Source organism: Cajanus cajan, chromosome 7 (assembly GCF_000230855.2).
Source record: "Cajanus cajan strain Asha chromosome 7, NIPB_CcT2T_4, whole genome shotgun sequence".
NCBI classification, from domain to species: Eukaryota; Viridiplantae; Streptophyta; class Magnoliopsida; order Fabales; family Fabaceae; genus Cajanus; species Cajanus cajan.
Window position 1 is genome coordinate 59,868,333 of NC_138523.1, and position 15,393 is coordinate 59,883,725.

The window sequence follows — 15,393 nt, forward strand, 5'->3', positions numbered from 1 at the left end:
TATGTGAGGATGTGTCACCAAGGCTGTATGAGCTGGCATTTAAACTTTCTGATGCCACACTTCTCCTGTGATAAGAGGAAAAAGTAAAAAAGATGGTGGCAAAGTGTATCACATGCATGTGACGATCTAACGTTTGCATATAACAGACTGCTTAACATAAAATATCATTTTTTGCTTTCTCTAACACGGTTGAAGGTTGATTTATATTTATGAAAGTTCAATGTTAAAATAGTATTTAGACTTTATAAAAGTTGGAGGTGAGTTTGGGGTGTGTCAACATACATACCCTCTTTAAAGTTGACAGGACATGTGCCGACATGTGATGTGGAGTCTCTTTCTTTTCTCAAGGGTATATAGATATGCCTTTTATCTTATTTTCGTGTGATTGACTCATCATTGAAGAAATTGATATCAGCAGCAACTAAAACCATGCATTCATGCCCTCATGTGGTTTGAGACTAAACTAAAGGAGCAGTCATTAACGAACCTGATACTGCTTTTTGTTGGGTCAAATCTAGTAATAAAGTGAACTTGATGACAGGGCTATGATGATGGTAATGTGGATAAATAATTATTATAAAGAAAACTAAACAATCCAAGGTGAAATTGTTTGAGTCAGAAATGGAAAGTGATCTGCGGCCGCACGTTGGCTATGAAAGTCATGTGCCTAGGAGCAGTTAGGGGAGAAAAGAGTGTCCGACATACTTCAAAGTTTTGTGGAAAAGCAAATTGCAAGGTCTCATATATGAAACTGATATTAATAGAAGTTGCTTCTCCAACAATTTTTTTGAAGGGCATATGCTACTGTTGCAGGACACACCTAACCTTGCTAACAAGGAATTAATGTTGTGCTTTGAAATTTGAAGGAAACTATCAAATTTACGAGATTTATACAATAAAATTGTAATTAAAAAATTTAAAATATTGAGATCATCCATTTTTTAAAAAAATAAATAAATTTTAAAATGTTCAAAACAAATTACTAATGTCTTCAAATATTTGAAACATAATTCTCTTAATGATTGAAGATTGCGAGACTTTTTTTATTGCTTTTCTGTGTATGAAATGATAAGCCATTAAGCCTATATCTTTAATGAAATGATAAGTCAATGTCCTTGTGAAATGCTATTGACCTTCCTTCCAAGTTTCTTCATATTTCAATATAATCTGGCTGAAACATTGAAACTCTCAATATTGCTGATAAAATTAAATCCATGTTCATAAATTGACGAAATAAATTATTTTGCTTTAAAAAAATTATATCTATGTTGATAATGAACAAAAGGAGTTATTTTAATTAACAAATTAACTTACTTAATGCTGATCTGGAAAATGACTTTTAAAGCTGACCAAATGCTATATAAAAAGACCGGTGTTCTACTAAATCATATGATACGGTAATAAATATTTATCTTACAAAAATAATAAAGTAATATATTGCATTCATCTGAAACAAGCATTCATCCTCACTGCAAATAAGTGAAAAAAATCTTTATGACAAATTTTGAACTTGAGATTACAGGGCTTTACCCAAAAGGGAGCCCTTCCAGAAATTCTCTATGGCCTGGGCCAAACCCAGGCCAAAGAGGGGGTTTGGAAATAGTTTTCAACCAGCAATAGACGCGCCTCGGTTAGAACCTCACTAGCTGCGTCATTGCCCCAAGCGCAAAGATGCTTTGCTTCTACATCTGACAATTCATTTTATAATAGCTTCTGTCAGTTTCATCTTGCTTCAGTCAATGTGGGACTTTAGCTTACAAGGTACCAGTAGCTGACCTTATCAGAACTCTCAAGGATTTTCCATCTAACAGTTAATACAATGATAGGGAGGAACTTTTCAAGGTACCCCATCCAGCTACACAGGTACCATCTTGTTCCTATTTGTGATAAAACATATTGAAGTACCTCTAAACCCAACAGCTTTCTGCCAGGCTCTGGATATGTCTTCTTTTACCCTGGTATAGTGCTTTGACTCTCATTATTTTTGTTAATATACACAGACTGGCAAAGTATCTATCAACAGTCTTCTGGAAGATGTAAACTTGCTGGTAGAAACCCAGAACATTAAATTATTGAAGTAAATCCCAAAGTTGACAAATGCTCTTTTTAGATTTAGATTGTTTAGTGTTATTATTAATGAATTATTTAAGCTATTGGTTTTATTATTGGTTCTCAGTGAACGAGAAGCTATGAAGTCTTGCAATGTTTCATGTGACTCATGTGAGTTGCAGTGTTTATTTTGTTGCATATATTCTGTTGTTGTGATTGTCAATGTGTTTTGTGTTTGAATGTACGGCCAATATTTTCCTTATCTTTGTTTTGGTACATTAATATCATCGACTTGGGTGTAAAATTTATGAATTCACTTGTCATCAATGTTTGTCCCTTCTAATTTTGGAATAACAAAATATTAAAAGTAAAAAATTAATAGAAATGTACTTTGGGAGATGGGACTGAAATACAATTTCTGGTAATCAGGTTCTAAAAACATTACGTGATTATTCAGAAGTAATTGACCTTGAAACTTCTACAGTTGAGTTGGTAATCTCCCTTAATTCAGTTTTCTTCCCTCTTAATTCAGTTTCTATGTGCTTTGAACTTTTCTTTTATGGTAGTCTCCCTTTACAGAGCTCTATCATATACCTTCTGCAAAAGCAGAGTCTGATCCTTAATAATTTAGCATAGTCAACTATTCAATCACAGGAATACGTATGGCTTGCATACTGCAATATAGATGGTACCAATAGTGGTGAACTCTTGTATTTGCAACATTTTTACACAATAAGTGAGTAGGCAAGTAATTCAGCCGATAAGGGAACTCTCGAGCATTTGCTGTCCCAGACTAAAATGTTGTTTCCGGAAAGATGGATAATACAATGAAGCTCCTTATAGCCCAATTTCTTTATTGATAACTGTCCATTTTCGAGTTAAGTAAAAAAATTTCTAAAATCTAAACCAAACCGAATCAATTTTCATTTTTCTTTAAATGTAAACCAATTCATTTCATTAACACCCTAATCACTCAACTGTAACAAACAGGTATTAGTAAATAATTTAGTTAATAGTAGTTAGTGAAATAATTTCATTAATTATACCAGAATTATTCATTTATCAATGTAATATATCATATTCCAGTTAATTATTTAAACTAAGAATACACTAAAAGTTAAAAAAAAATCTGTACGTTTACTTTGTGGACAAGTGATGACTTCTTTAAAAATCATACCTAAGTTGATTTCTAATTTGTTGATGGTGAAAGCATAAATAGTAAACTCGCCAATTCAATAATTAAAATAGACTGATTGTATATACAGTTTGATGAGCAGATCACTTCTACACTAAGAGTTAGATTACAAGAATACAATCTAAAATACAAATTTTGGTCCTGTAAATATTACATGAGCAGTTTGAGTTATAATGTCAGATACTTCTACACTAAGAGGTTAACCATAAACATGTTTCTAGATGGATAGCTTTCCGCAAGAAACAATACGCCTTAGATTCTGCATCACAGAAGACACCTGTAATATACTGGCAGCCAAGTATGCAACTCATCTGATATAGATCACAGTCTACAACTCAGCTGATATGGATCAGTCTGCAACTCGGTTGATATGGACCATATGCTTTCGTTATCACAGGTTAATCAATTATAATGAAAAGAACAGATAGTACAAAGCAGTGAAATTCCTTTCATCACAGTCAAACCTCAATCTCTTCAGTATTAACATCAGCCAATTTTTAGCTTGTTTTTAATCATCTGATATGCATATATGCTTGTTCAAATCCAGACAATGCATTTCCCGACAATAAGATTATAATTAACTTTTTTTAATTGTACTATTTTCCTATATAGTATTAGCCACAACCCTTTATGAAAGTAACAAAATAAATTTCAGACTAAAGATTTTAGGACTTTACACCAAAGGAGACCTTTCCAGAAAATCTCAAAGGCCTGAGCTGAACCCAGACCTAAGAGGGAGTTTGGAAATAGTTTTCAACCAGCAACAGAGAAAATAGTTTTCAACCAGCAACAAACACACCTTGGTTAGAACCTCATTTGCTGTGTCATTACTCCAAGTACAAATATGTCTATTGCATATGACAATTCTTTTTAAAATGATTTCCAACAATTTCATCTATCATTTTTTGTTCATGTGAGACTAATCATCGTCAATGTTGATATCATATCACAATCCACACATATCATTTCTCTATAGATCTATGCTGGAATGTCTTCAAATTCAAAATTGGCTTAAATATGTTTTTAATCCCTCAATTGAAGATAAATTTATTTTTGGTCCCTCAAATTTAAAACTGTTATTTTTAGTTCCTGTAATTTTTAAAAATCTTGTTTTAGTCCCTTAGGTTACCAATAACATATTTAAAAGTGACTAATTAAGACGGTTATAAAATATCAATCAAATTTAATGTGATATTTTCACTAATAAAAATACTAATAGGTAGATTTTATACAATAATGTTTGATAAATTTCTTAACAAAATTTCAATATAAGGACTAAAATAAGATTTTTTAAAATTATAGGGACTAAAAACAATAATTTTAAATTTGAGGAACCAAATACAGACTTACCCTAAATTTGAGGAACTAAAAACATATTTAAGCCTTCAAAATTATATATTAGTTTATAAATTGGTGCCAAAACATACCTCTCAAAATTGAGTGAACAGAAAATATAAGAGAGAGATAAAACAGGATAGATCCCATCAAGTGTAATTCCACTGATACCGTTAAAATCCAAATTAGAATAGCACAAAATATCATTTTATTCCACTACTTTAATTCATAAACATAGCCAAAATGAGAATTTAAAAATGTAACTACCCCGAGAGGTACTCGAACATTAAACCCAATCGTGGATAACCAAAACGCAATACCACCCTATTTCACCTCATATAAAAAGTAAAACTTGCATTACAACGAAAGAAGCTAATAACTTCAAATTTGATTAGATACATTTGATAATGGTCCGCACAAGACATTTGAGAGAGAAATTGAAATTAAAACCATTACCCAATCGAAGGAACAAGCCCAAAATCTCATTTTAAATGACACAGGTCGAACAAACCGAAGCCAAAGTCGATTTTAATATTCTATCTGATTCGCAATTTGACAATAATACCATTAGTAAGCACGTGTCTGAAACACTAAAACTAAAACAATAAGCTTAAACCCTCAAAAATAGGAGACTAAACAACAATGTGAAAGGTCCATCGAGAAAAAAAAAACCCTAAATTGATTAAAATAATACCATCTGAATCAAGCGGTGAGGAGAACGGCGCCACCAGCCTCCTTGATCTTCTTCTCGGCGATCTTGGAAACGAGCTTGGCCTTGACAACGAGGGGCTGGTTGTGAGGCAAAAGGCCTTTCCCCAAAACCTTAAAGTAGCCGAACTGGGTGACGTCGATCAAGGGCGTTTTGCTGCCGTCGGTGGAGGCGCTGTCCTTGACGTGTTGGGGAACGAGGGACCAGAGCTTGTCGATGTTGAGGATGGGGCAGTGGAACTTGTTGCGGAGCTTGTGGAAGTAGCGCATGCCAACCTTTCCGAAGTAGCCGGGGTGGTACTTGTCGAAGAGGATGCGGTGGTGGTGCATGCCTCCGGCGTTTCCCCGCCCTCCGGGGTGCTTCCGGTGCTTCCCTATGCGGCCGTGTCCGGCGCTCACGTGACCCCTCTTCTTCCGGTTCTTCCTCAACCGAGTCGTCATCTTCTCTCTCTGTCTTGAGCCCTTGCTGCGGCGGAAGACAGAGGTTAGGGTTTGGGCTTTTATATGTCAACTCAAAATGCCGTTGCTCGTTTTACTGTTTTCACCCTCTTCGTGTTTGGGTTTTTGGTCATTTGCGGACCCTTTTCCTTTTGGGCACAAAACCCAGCCCAGGCCCAGAAACGAAAGACCTTTTATGTTGTATACGAGCTTCAAGTTTCTGTTTCAACGGGTCTCCTTCTTTTCCATTATATGCTATCTATCTATTATATTGAATAATATTTTTTTTTACATTTTTCTTTCTTTTTTTATTTTATTATAAAAAAATATACAAACTTATATATATATATCATCTAATACATTAATAAATATTATAGTATATGTAGTTTAAATGTATTAAAAATTATATAATTATAATATTTGAAGAAATAAATATTATTTGTTATATTTGAAGAACTAAATTTAGGGTATTATAATTATAATATTTGAAGAACTAAATTTATTGATCAAAATCGCACATTTTTTATATTCGATGATAAAAACACAATATGCTACATGAAAAAATATATATAATAAATTAGAGTTGACATTTACAATTTTTAATAAAAAAATATAATTTAATTTTGTTTTACATTAAATGTAGCGTGTGTCAGACTTTGTTGTTGTACAACACATAAGTGATACTTGAAGTTGAAGGCCAGTGACTTACATGTCAGTAAAGGGTATTATAATTGCAATGTTGTATTACAGGTGTTAAATTTTAGTTTAATTCTTAGAACTACAATAATACATGGGATTTAAAAATCGTGACTTTTTTTTTATCAATTTGTTAATGTTATATGAATAAAATAAATTCATCTTTTATTATCACAAAAAATGAACAAAATATAATTATCTTTAAATATATATATATATATATATATATATATATATATATATATATTTCTTTTGATTAAAAAATGAATAGATAACTCCTGTCTTTTATATTTTCTAATCTTTTGGTACATTATATTTTTCTAATTCAAGATAGTACAATTTATTTTTTTTCTCAAATAATATTATATGGATATATTGTGATTAGCTATACTAACTTTTTCACGTATATCTACAATTTTTATTTAAATTATTAAATACCATTTATAATATTTTTAAAAATAATAAATTTCGGAGACTAGTTTTGGTTCACAAAAAAATGGCATCCTAACAAGTCTCTTTTCAAGTTTTTATACATTAAATGAAGCATATAAAACAGTCATTTATTAGCCTCAATAGCAGTTTTATCGTTACTATTTAGGGTTGCCAACTAGAGACAGTCACCGTAATATACAAGACTTGACTTCTGCAACAAAGAATGCATCAATAATGCACTCTTGTATTCACACCATTTATCCACAACATATTAGCAATTGTGTCTACAAGTTAGCTGAAATGAACCATATCTATTTGCTGTCACAAGACTACTATGTTGTGTGAATGAAACTCCTTTTTCTCAAAGACAAAACCACTTGTCTTCAATTAATAATAGCTACCAATTTTTATTGTTTCTTATCATCTCTTAATATATCATATTTGTCCAAACAGTGAATTTTGCTACTCAACTAAGCTTGAGAAACTACCTGCTCAAGATACTTCAAGGTTCTCTGATATTTCAGGACACCCATAAACTAGAAATCAAAATAAGTTATATGTCAAGATAACATGTTTTTACATTCTCCATGGCTAGGCATTAGGCGAGCTGACAGCATGTGTTTACATGCTGATGTGAGACAAAACAGTCTCTTGCCTTTCTCAAAGGAAAAGAAGAACTTTTCCTAGATATGTCTTTATTTTGTTTTCATGTAATTGACTCATGATTGAAGAAATTGAGATCAACAACAACTGAATCCATTGCATTTATACTTGTGTTTATAGAAAATGGATCATTTGTCAACAGGAAACAATTTCATGTTGAGGCAGAGAGAGCATTCCCAAAGCCTATCTTGATCATTGGAATTTAGATCGAACAAAAATAAACTAAATTGAAGTGCACGCCCTGATATTGACATTGTTTCTATTATCTATTCATAAATTGGATATAATAAACCTTTAAGATGTTAGAATTATTTTGATTATCTGTACACTCAATGTCTTAAAAAATTTAGTAAGGTAATGAAGTTTTTTAAATCTTATGAATTGAAAAAACTGAAGACAGACATTGATAATTGACAGACATTGATAATTGAAGTTTTGAAGTTTGTTAGTGTTTAGTTACAGAGACGTGAGTTTGACAAAAAGATTTTGTGGAATAGAAAATTGTTAATTCATTCTCACATCATCCCCATGCAAGTAAAGCTGATGATAAAGTTCCTTCATCACTTTCTGTATTAGTATTGAAAGAGAAAACACTGCAAAAAGATTTACTGTAATAAGAAGTTATCAACTATACTAGTTTAAGAAAACAGTCAGAAAACATAATATAAATTTTTGATGTCAGATTGCCACATTTTAAGTGTACAGTTTGTTGAGTCCACAAGCTAGAACATCAATTGTTAGGAAACTCTAACGTGTAGCATAAAATAAAATTAGATAATAAATTCTCACATGTACCATGAAAAAAATTTGGATTAAAAATTGCAGGGCTTTACCCCGAAGGGAGCCCTTCCAGAAATTCTCAATGGCCTGAGCCAAACCCAGGCCAAAGAGGGAGTTTGGAAATAGTTTTCAACCAGCAATAGACGCGCCTCGGTTAGAACCTCACTAGCTGCGTCATTGCCCCAAGCGCAAAGATACTTTACTGTTGCGTACAACATCTCATTTTATTACAGCTTCGGTCAGTCTCAATTATTATTTTAGTCCATGTGGAACATCAGCCAACACTCCAGTAAGCTTAACCCAATTATAAGGAGGAGCATTACAAGCTATTATAAGGTTGTACACACTTGAAATTCATTCATTGATTAATTCACGATTCATATTTGATACATATATAGGCCTCCAAAAAAGTAACAGTAATCGAAATTGAATAGAAACACAAAGGATTGATGGAAAGAAATTACAACTCATACAGCGAGTGAGATATCACCCAACTCAAGCTGAGCAGCAATGTCTTCAAGCTGCTTCCTGACGCTCATGTCAATCAACTTGGAGCCGGAATTCCCATACCTGACAGTGAAACCCGCGACCAAAGCGGGGTCAAGGAGGGTCTTAATCCTGACGTTTTTGGCCCCAGTGAGCTTCTGAACCTGTTTCGCAATCTGCGCCAAGTGCTGCGACTCCAACTTCACCACGGAGGTGACCACGGCAAGCTCGGTGTCGGTCAAGGCGTTGTAGACCAACTCGAACTCCTTGGCGATCTCGTTAATGAGATCGATCCTCTGGGCATCGACCAAGATGTAGAGGAAGTTCCTGGTGTGGGGTTGGAACCCTGAAGACTCTGCAATCTCGTCCACCAGCTTCCGCTTCTGCTCCACAGCCAGTGTGGGGTCCGCGAAGTAGTCCGACACCTTGGGGTCCGCGAAGATTTCGTCGATTTTCTCGATGTCCGAGGTGGTCGCATCGAGGGTGTTGTTGGAGAACGCCACGTCCGCAAGGGCAGCCGCATAGCTGGAGGCGGCGGTGGCGGACATTCTGGCCCCGGAGGCGCCCTGGGAGCGGCGGGTGGCGGATAAGGAAAAGGAGGCGAATTTGAGCTTGAGAGGAGTGAAGGTGGTGCCGGGGAGGGAGATGTTGAGGATGGGTTTCTGGGCGAGGCTGTTTCGGGGGATTAGGGCGTGTTTGGATTGGAGAGAAGCCGTTGGGTGCTGCAACGACGCCATTTGTTGCGCTTGTGAACTCAAAGTGAGGGTGTTTTTGTTGTGTTGTCTCTTTTGATTTTCTTTTCTGTTCCGTTGGTGTTAGTTAACCAAGAGGCTGTGAATGTGATTCAAAGGAAGGATTGAGAGGATCACCGTGGCCTCTTATCTCAGGGATAAGATAAGATAATAAGCTTTCCCTGAACACGTGGAAGTCTATGTGTGGAAGGAAGATTCTTTTGGTTTTGTTTTGGATTTTTATACTTTCAGAAAATAATATTCGGACTAGAAAATTAAAGACATGGCCACCACTGAAATGAGGATTGGACCAAGTTTAATGTCAATTTTACCAAAGAGATAAGAAATTAGTTGAATGTGTTACGAGGGTAAGATGAAGTACAAACTCTGGTTCTGGTAAAATACAATGAAGTAAAATCTCTTTTATCAGGACAAAGCTCAAGATATTCAATGACAGCCGCCAATTTTTAGTTTATTGATTATCTTTTGTATGTGTTTGTCCTGACAACATGATGCTTAAAGCAGAATCAGTTGATTTTGCTACCCATTTAAGTTTGACAGCATGAATCTTTGAATTCAGAATTTCAGATGGTGAGTTTCGCTACGAGTTACTGTCAGCTCAAGATAGTTGAAAGTTTTCTGATATTGTAACTCATAAGACACCATGAACCAGAAATCTAAACTATCCACTATGACTGTTTATTTTTTATGTACTTCTGTGTTGGCTGCTCAACATTTTCACTTCAGTTCATGCACTTGATCTTCTTCAGTGGAATAACAACCTTAATAGTTTTATAAATCAGGATAAAATTCTAAATAAACATTTATAAGATAATAAAAAAATGAGATAAAAATGAATAAGACATCTTTAAGTTAGATCAACTTATGCATCCCAATTATCCAACTTTTAAAGAAGTTAGATGGGTGAGATTCTAAAAAATTTGAGCTGCCAAGAGCTTTCCATCAATCCCTAAGTTATTGAAAGTTCTTCATGGATTTAGTCTCATTTTTTTTCTGTTTTACATTTGCTTCTTGGATTTTCTAGGTTATGATCAAAATGAATGCTTTTAATACCTCATTTTATTTAGGCTGTTTAGTGATTTTTTTGACTAGCTATCACTTTCTTTATTGGTTTTCAATGAAAAGGAGAAGTTAAAAAAAGAAGTTTTACCATGTTTCTTGTGAGACTGCTAGAAGTTTTGTTTGTAAGTATTTTGATATATTAATTTTTTATGATGAACTACAAATAAAGAAATTTTGTTGTCTTGTCTAGTATTTATTTGGGACATCAAGAGATGCTATTAATACTTCAAATCAGACATAAGAGTTATTGTATAAAAGATGTACTACAAACAAAAAATATAAAAACATGCTGTTTTTTTTTCTACCGTATCAGAAACAGTCTTCTTAACAAAATAGATAAAAATAAAAAATAAAAAATAAAACATTATCTAAAACATTATTCAGGTTTTAATTATGCATCAAATCATTAAAATGATAGCAATTGTTTTATGTAACATTAAGCCTCGTAGAGTGTTCCATTAGAATTTATAAAAGATCTAAATATAATTAAAATGTATATCAGGTACCTGCCATAGTGCAACACTTAATAAGATGTGCAAACCTATATCTAATTATCTAATTATTAAAACAAGTGACAGTACAACACATCACGTACTAGAACCTGTCAGGCCCATATGTAATTATTAAATTACAAATTAAAAACATATTGAACTGAATAGTAGGGTGTGCCAGGCCCATGTTGTAGTGCAACACATAGGCAACACTTGAAGGACCCAGTAGCAAGCTACTGTAGTGGACCATCCCCTTCAAAAAATAAATTTAATATCGTGTGAATCAATGACTCACATATCAGATATTAAACTGATAAGAACAGATACTACACTTGATCTTAGCCAAAAGGCCGAGAAAGGTATGATTTGGAAATGGCTGAAATGTGTAATTTATAATGAAATACTAAGAGGTTGTTTTCACTTCTAACATATGTGGGACTTAGATCACGAGTAGTTCAACAACATCACATAATAACCTGTCTAACTTGCAAGTGTTGTTCTTATTCAGACGATGGGTGCATGATAACTAACTGAAATAAGTAAAAAGCTCCCCAGCCGTTAATGAAAATAGACTTTCTGTTAATTACTTAAACTAATTAACACAAAACTTGACTAAAAATTTAGTTGGTATGATACAATACAAGCTGAATTGCAAATCCTGGTTCTGGCTAAAATTTACATAATAAATTAATGCTTAATTGAACCTGAAACATGTACATGATTGAGGTAGTTGACAATTTTATTCCCTCTTTTTCCATGCATTTTTCCTTCTTCTACGGTAACATTCTTTCTAATATAGGTCTGTCTCTGGGTGGGTGGATGGATACCTTCCATAAAAGTAGTCTGGTCCTTGGTACTGTCAGCCAGTTAGCCACAAAATACATTTAGCTTGCATTCTGTAACAAATCAGGCACCAAATTGTGAACTCTTGCATTCACAGAATAATATGGTTGTAGCGGCCAATACAAGTCAGCTGATATGAACCACGTTGAATTGCTATCACAGGTCATATGTCATGTCCAGTAACATGGATATATAGAGTGAAGTATAATCCGTTTTATCAAAGACAAAGCTCAATCCGTTGCCAATTTTTAGTTAGTTGAATGTCTTTTGTATCTGTTTGTCCTGATAACATGAAACTTAGAGCACAATCTGTTGATTTCACTACTTATCTAAGCTTTGATGTCATGAATTTTTGAATTCAAATGGTGTATTTGACTATCCAACTAAGCTTGAGAAACTGCCTGTTCAAGATATTTGAAAGTTTTCTGATATTGTAAGGCACCCATGAACCAGAAAACAAAACTATCCACTGTGAGTCTGTGACTATCTTTATGTACTTCTGTGTTGTCTTCTGAACATTTTCACTTTGATTCACGCACATGATTTTCTTCAGTAGAATAACAACCTGTACATAAACATTCATACCTTTCAGAACTTCAACAAATCTTGGATCAAGAGAATCCAAGAAATATGAATAGTTTTATAAGTCAGGATAAGTTCTCAACAAACATTTATAGGATAAGAAAATATGAGATAAAATGAATAAAACTTATGTCAACTTATGCTTCTCAAAAATCCAACTTTTGAAGAATTTAGATGGGTGAGATTCTAAAAAATTTGAGTTGTATAAATTGATTTAACTTGAAGAAGATATTTAATTTATCTTACCTTCTTATTCTTTTCTCCTATAAATACTTGTTAAGAAGTATATCTCAAATGTACATATTTATATATTACTTTGTGACTGACCTTGTAGTGGATCCTCAACATGTGGCCTTTCTGAGTAAAGACTTTCCTTGATCTCTCACTGTAGAATGTAACCTTGTCAGTGAAGATAAAGAGGAAACCTGCTAGGGAACCAGATGTGGTAGACAAATGACACTGAGAAACTTTCCACTCCACTCCACTCATTCGAAGAATGCGAGCCCCTAAACTTAACTTTTTTCTCTCGACTGTTTCAGATATATTTGTCCCTAGTCTCACTGCAATTTCAGCGTAATATAAATAGAATTAGATCCATTCACCAAGCTTAGCAATTTCAGGTATACATGAAAAGTCTATAAAGTTAGATGTTTGTCTCTAAAGGAAAATAAAATTTTACTTTGCTTTAGTGTTGTGAACGAATATAGGCATTGAGTGGCAGGACCAGGTAAGTATCTGTTAACTGACTTTTGAAACTGATTATATGTTGCTGAGATGACTGGAGTTCCAACAACTAGCTCTTGAAAAGGAGAGGTCTGTATGATTGATGATTAATAAAGTTTCAGTTTAATTGAAAGGATTAGCAGAAGTTGAAGAGGAATGGTCTGAACTATGATCACTTGGGTTGATCAGTCCCTTGCCAAAGAGGTATTTAAAGGGATAAAAACTAGGAAGTGACTATTGACCCTTTGGTGAGATGACTCAACCTTGGATCATCAACCATGATCATATTTGTTATAAAGACACTGACATGGCAACTTGAAGTAAAGTTATTCAAGATAATTATTTGAGGTCATGGATTATTTGGCCGCTGTTAGAGAAAAGATGGTATCGAAATATTCAAGTCAACTTTTCAAAAATTTTAAAATTCTTGAAAGGTTTATATATCTTCAGAAACAAGGCTCCATGGTGATTGATGGGAGTAAGGAAATAGTTAAAGTTAGAACTAGGGATGTGTCAAGACAGTACATGCGCAACATGTGACGTAGGATACAACACAATCTCTTGCCTTTCTCAAGGAAAAGGGGAGCATTCCCAATATATAGATGCCGCTTTATCTTGTTTTCGAGTGATTCACTCGTTATTGAAGAAATAGACATCAGCAGCAACTCAAAGCATTGTATTTATACTATTTTGGTTAGAAAAAAAAATTATAAATCATTTTCATGTTAATTTTTTTTCCTTGCAGCTCTGAGAATGGGATACTTGTCATGAGCCATTAACCAACAATAATCCTTAACCAAAGGCTAATTTTTGTTGAGGCAAAGAAATTACCACCAAAGTCTATGCATAACTAGATAAAATAATAGACTCCCTCCATATTTTACAAATTTCTAAGTTGAATAATTAATAAAAAGATGTCAAGAAGCATTAAAAATATATGTCATCAAGAATGCCTTGAGAATTGAAGGAATGAAACTTTAAGTTGTATGAATAGAAACTAAACTGAAGCACAGACAACATTAAGGAAGCCATCAGTGCTCTTAGTTGGTTCTAATTATGATAATGAAAATCATAAAGTGAGCTTGCTGACAGGGATTTTAAAGGTTTTGTGAAAAAGAAAATTGCCAAATCATTACCATATCATCCTCATGCCTCACACGTAAAGCTGATGGTAAAAGTTCATTCTTCATCACTTTCTGCTTGAGTTTTGATTCTTTGAAAGAGAAAACAACATGTTAGTGTTACTACTACTACTATAACAGTCCACATTTCTTGACATCAATTTCTTTTCTTTTTTTTTTTCATACATTTTTGTTAGTTGTGCATGTTGTCAAGTGGCAAGGAAGAAACAAAATCTGATCCTATGAGTTGTAAAGTGGGTAACAATAAATGGTTTACAGGTATAGGAAGTTATCAACTTATCACTGACACTTTAACACCCGTATTAGACTATTAGTTATTATCTTCAGTTCAACAAAAAAAAAAGTAATTATCTTTCCATGAAGTTTACTTTAATACCCAAGAAACTCTATCACCAGCCGCTGTTGACCTATTGGGCCTGGCAGAATAGTACTTGGGCCTTGAAAACTTGTACGTTCAGTTAAAAGAGAGATAGAGGACATGGTAACTACAACGTTGAGTTGTCTTTACCCCAACTCTCATGAGGTGATGAAATTGTTAAAAAGTTCAGAAGTCACATTGTCACAATCACAAAAATAAAATAGTAAACTGTAAATTTGGTTCATTAAGTGTTACTCTTTTTTTAAAATAACTTTAAAAGTAATGAAATTGTATAAATAATTTTTTAAATATTAAAAATTTATTAATTTAGCTCATAAATTAATATATTTTTATATAATTTAGTCCCAATTTTTTATTAGTTTTGGTACATCAACCCCTACATGTGAAAATACTAATCATTATCATGTGCAAAATTGTTTATAGGAACTTTTCTTTAACAAAGAGCTTGTATGAATTCTTTTAATTATTTATCTAATTTAATTTTTATTTATTATAATCATTTATAAATTAAATATTATTTATACCAAATAGGTCATTTGTCCACTAGAAACTAATAAATCCAATACTCTTTCTATGTTCTTGACAATCAAAGAACCCTCACCGGCATGTGATTACCCCCTTTGACACCTTCGATAGC

General features: G+C 33.4%; 2 protein-coding genes, 4 non-coding genes and 1 pseudogene across 7 annotated transcripts; all 7 read right to left on the reverse strand.

Annotated features, from left to right (window-relative positions):
• Window positions 1-1,522: 1,522 nt before the first annotated feature.
• Window positions 1,523-1,673, reverse strand: LOC114915769 (U4 spliceosomal RNA). The gene has a single exon (XR_003803854.1). It is a non-coding gene; the product is annotated as a U4 spliceosomal RNA (small nuclear RNA).
• Window positions 1,674-3,912: 2,239 nt separating this feature from the next.
• Window positions 3,913-4,090, reverse strand: LOC114915774 (U4 spliceosomal RNA). Its single transcript, XR_003803859.1, has one exon. It is a non-coding gene; the product is annotated as a U4 spliceosomal RNA (small nuclear RNA).
• Window positions 4,091-4,882: 792 nt separating this feature from the next.
• On the reverse strand, window positions 4,883-5,783 carry LOC109790181 (large ribosomal subunit protein uL15y). The gene has a single exon (XM_020349301.3). The coding sequence runs from the start codon at window positions 5,726-5,728 to the stop codon at window positions 5,282-5,284; it is 447 nt and encodes a 148-aa protein (XP_020204890.1). The 5' UTR covers window positions 5,729-5,783; the 3' UTR covers window positions 4,883-5,281.
• A 2,558-nt stretch (window positions 5,784-8,341) lies between these two features.
• Window positions 8,342-8,492, reverse strand: LOC114915771 (U4 spliceosomal RNA). The gene has a single exon (XR_003803856.1). It is a non-coding gene; the product is annotated as a U4 spliceosomal RNA (small nuclear RNA).
• A 133-nt stretch (window positions 8,493-8,625) lies between these two features.
• On the reverse strand, window positions 8,626-9,638 carry ATPD (F-type H+-transporting ATPase subunit delta). The gene has a single exon (XM_020350865.3). The coding sequence runs from the start codon at window positions 9,517-9,519 to the stop codon at window positions 8,764-8,766; it is 756 nt and encodes a 251-aa protein (XP_020206454.1). The 5' UTR covers window positions 9,520-9,638; the 3' UTR covers window positions 8,626-8,763.
• A 1,616-nt stretch (window positions 9,639-11,254) lies between these two features.
• Window positions 11,255-11,450, reverse strand: LOC114915765 (U2 spliceosomal RNA). Its single transcript, XR_003803850.1, has one exon. It is a non-coding gene; the product is annotated as a U2 spliceosomal RNA (small nuclear RNA).
• Window positions 11,255-13,339, reverse strand: LOC109813643 (putative GEM-like protein 8 pseudogene; annotated as a pseudogene). Its single transcript, XR_014428213.1, has 3 exons — window positions 13,192-13,339; window positions 12,840-13,072; window positions 11,255-12,495 (listed from the first exon to the last, which is right to left on the reverse strand). The product of XR_014428213.1 is annotated as a putative GEM-like protein 8 pseudogene (transcript).
• Window positions 13,340-15,393: the final 2,054 nt, after the last annotated feature.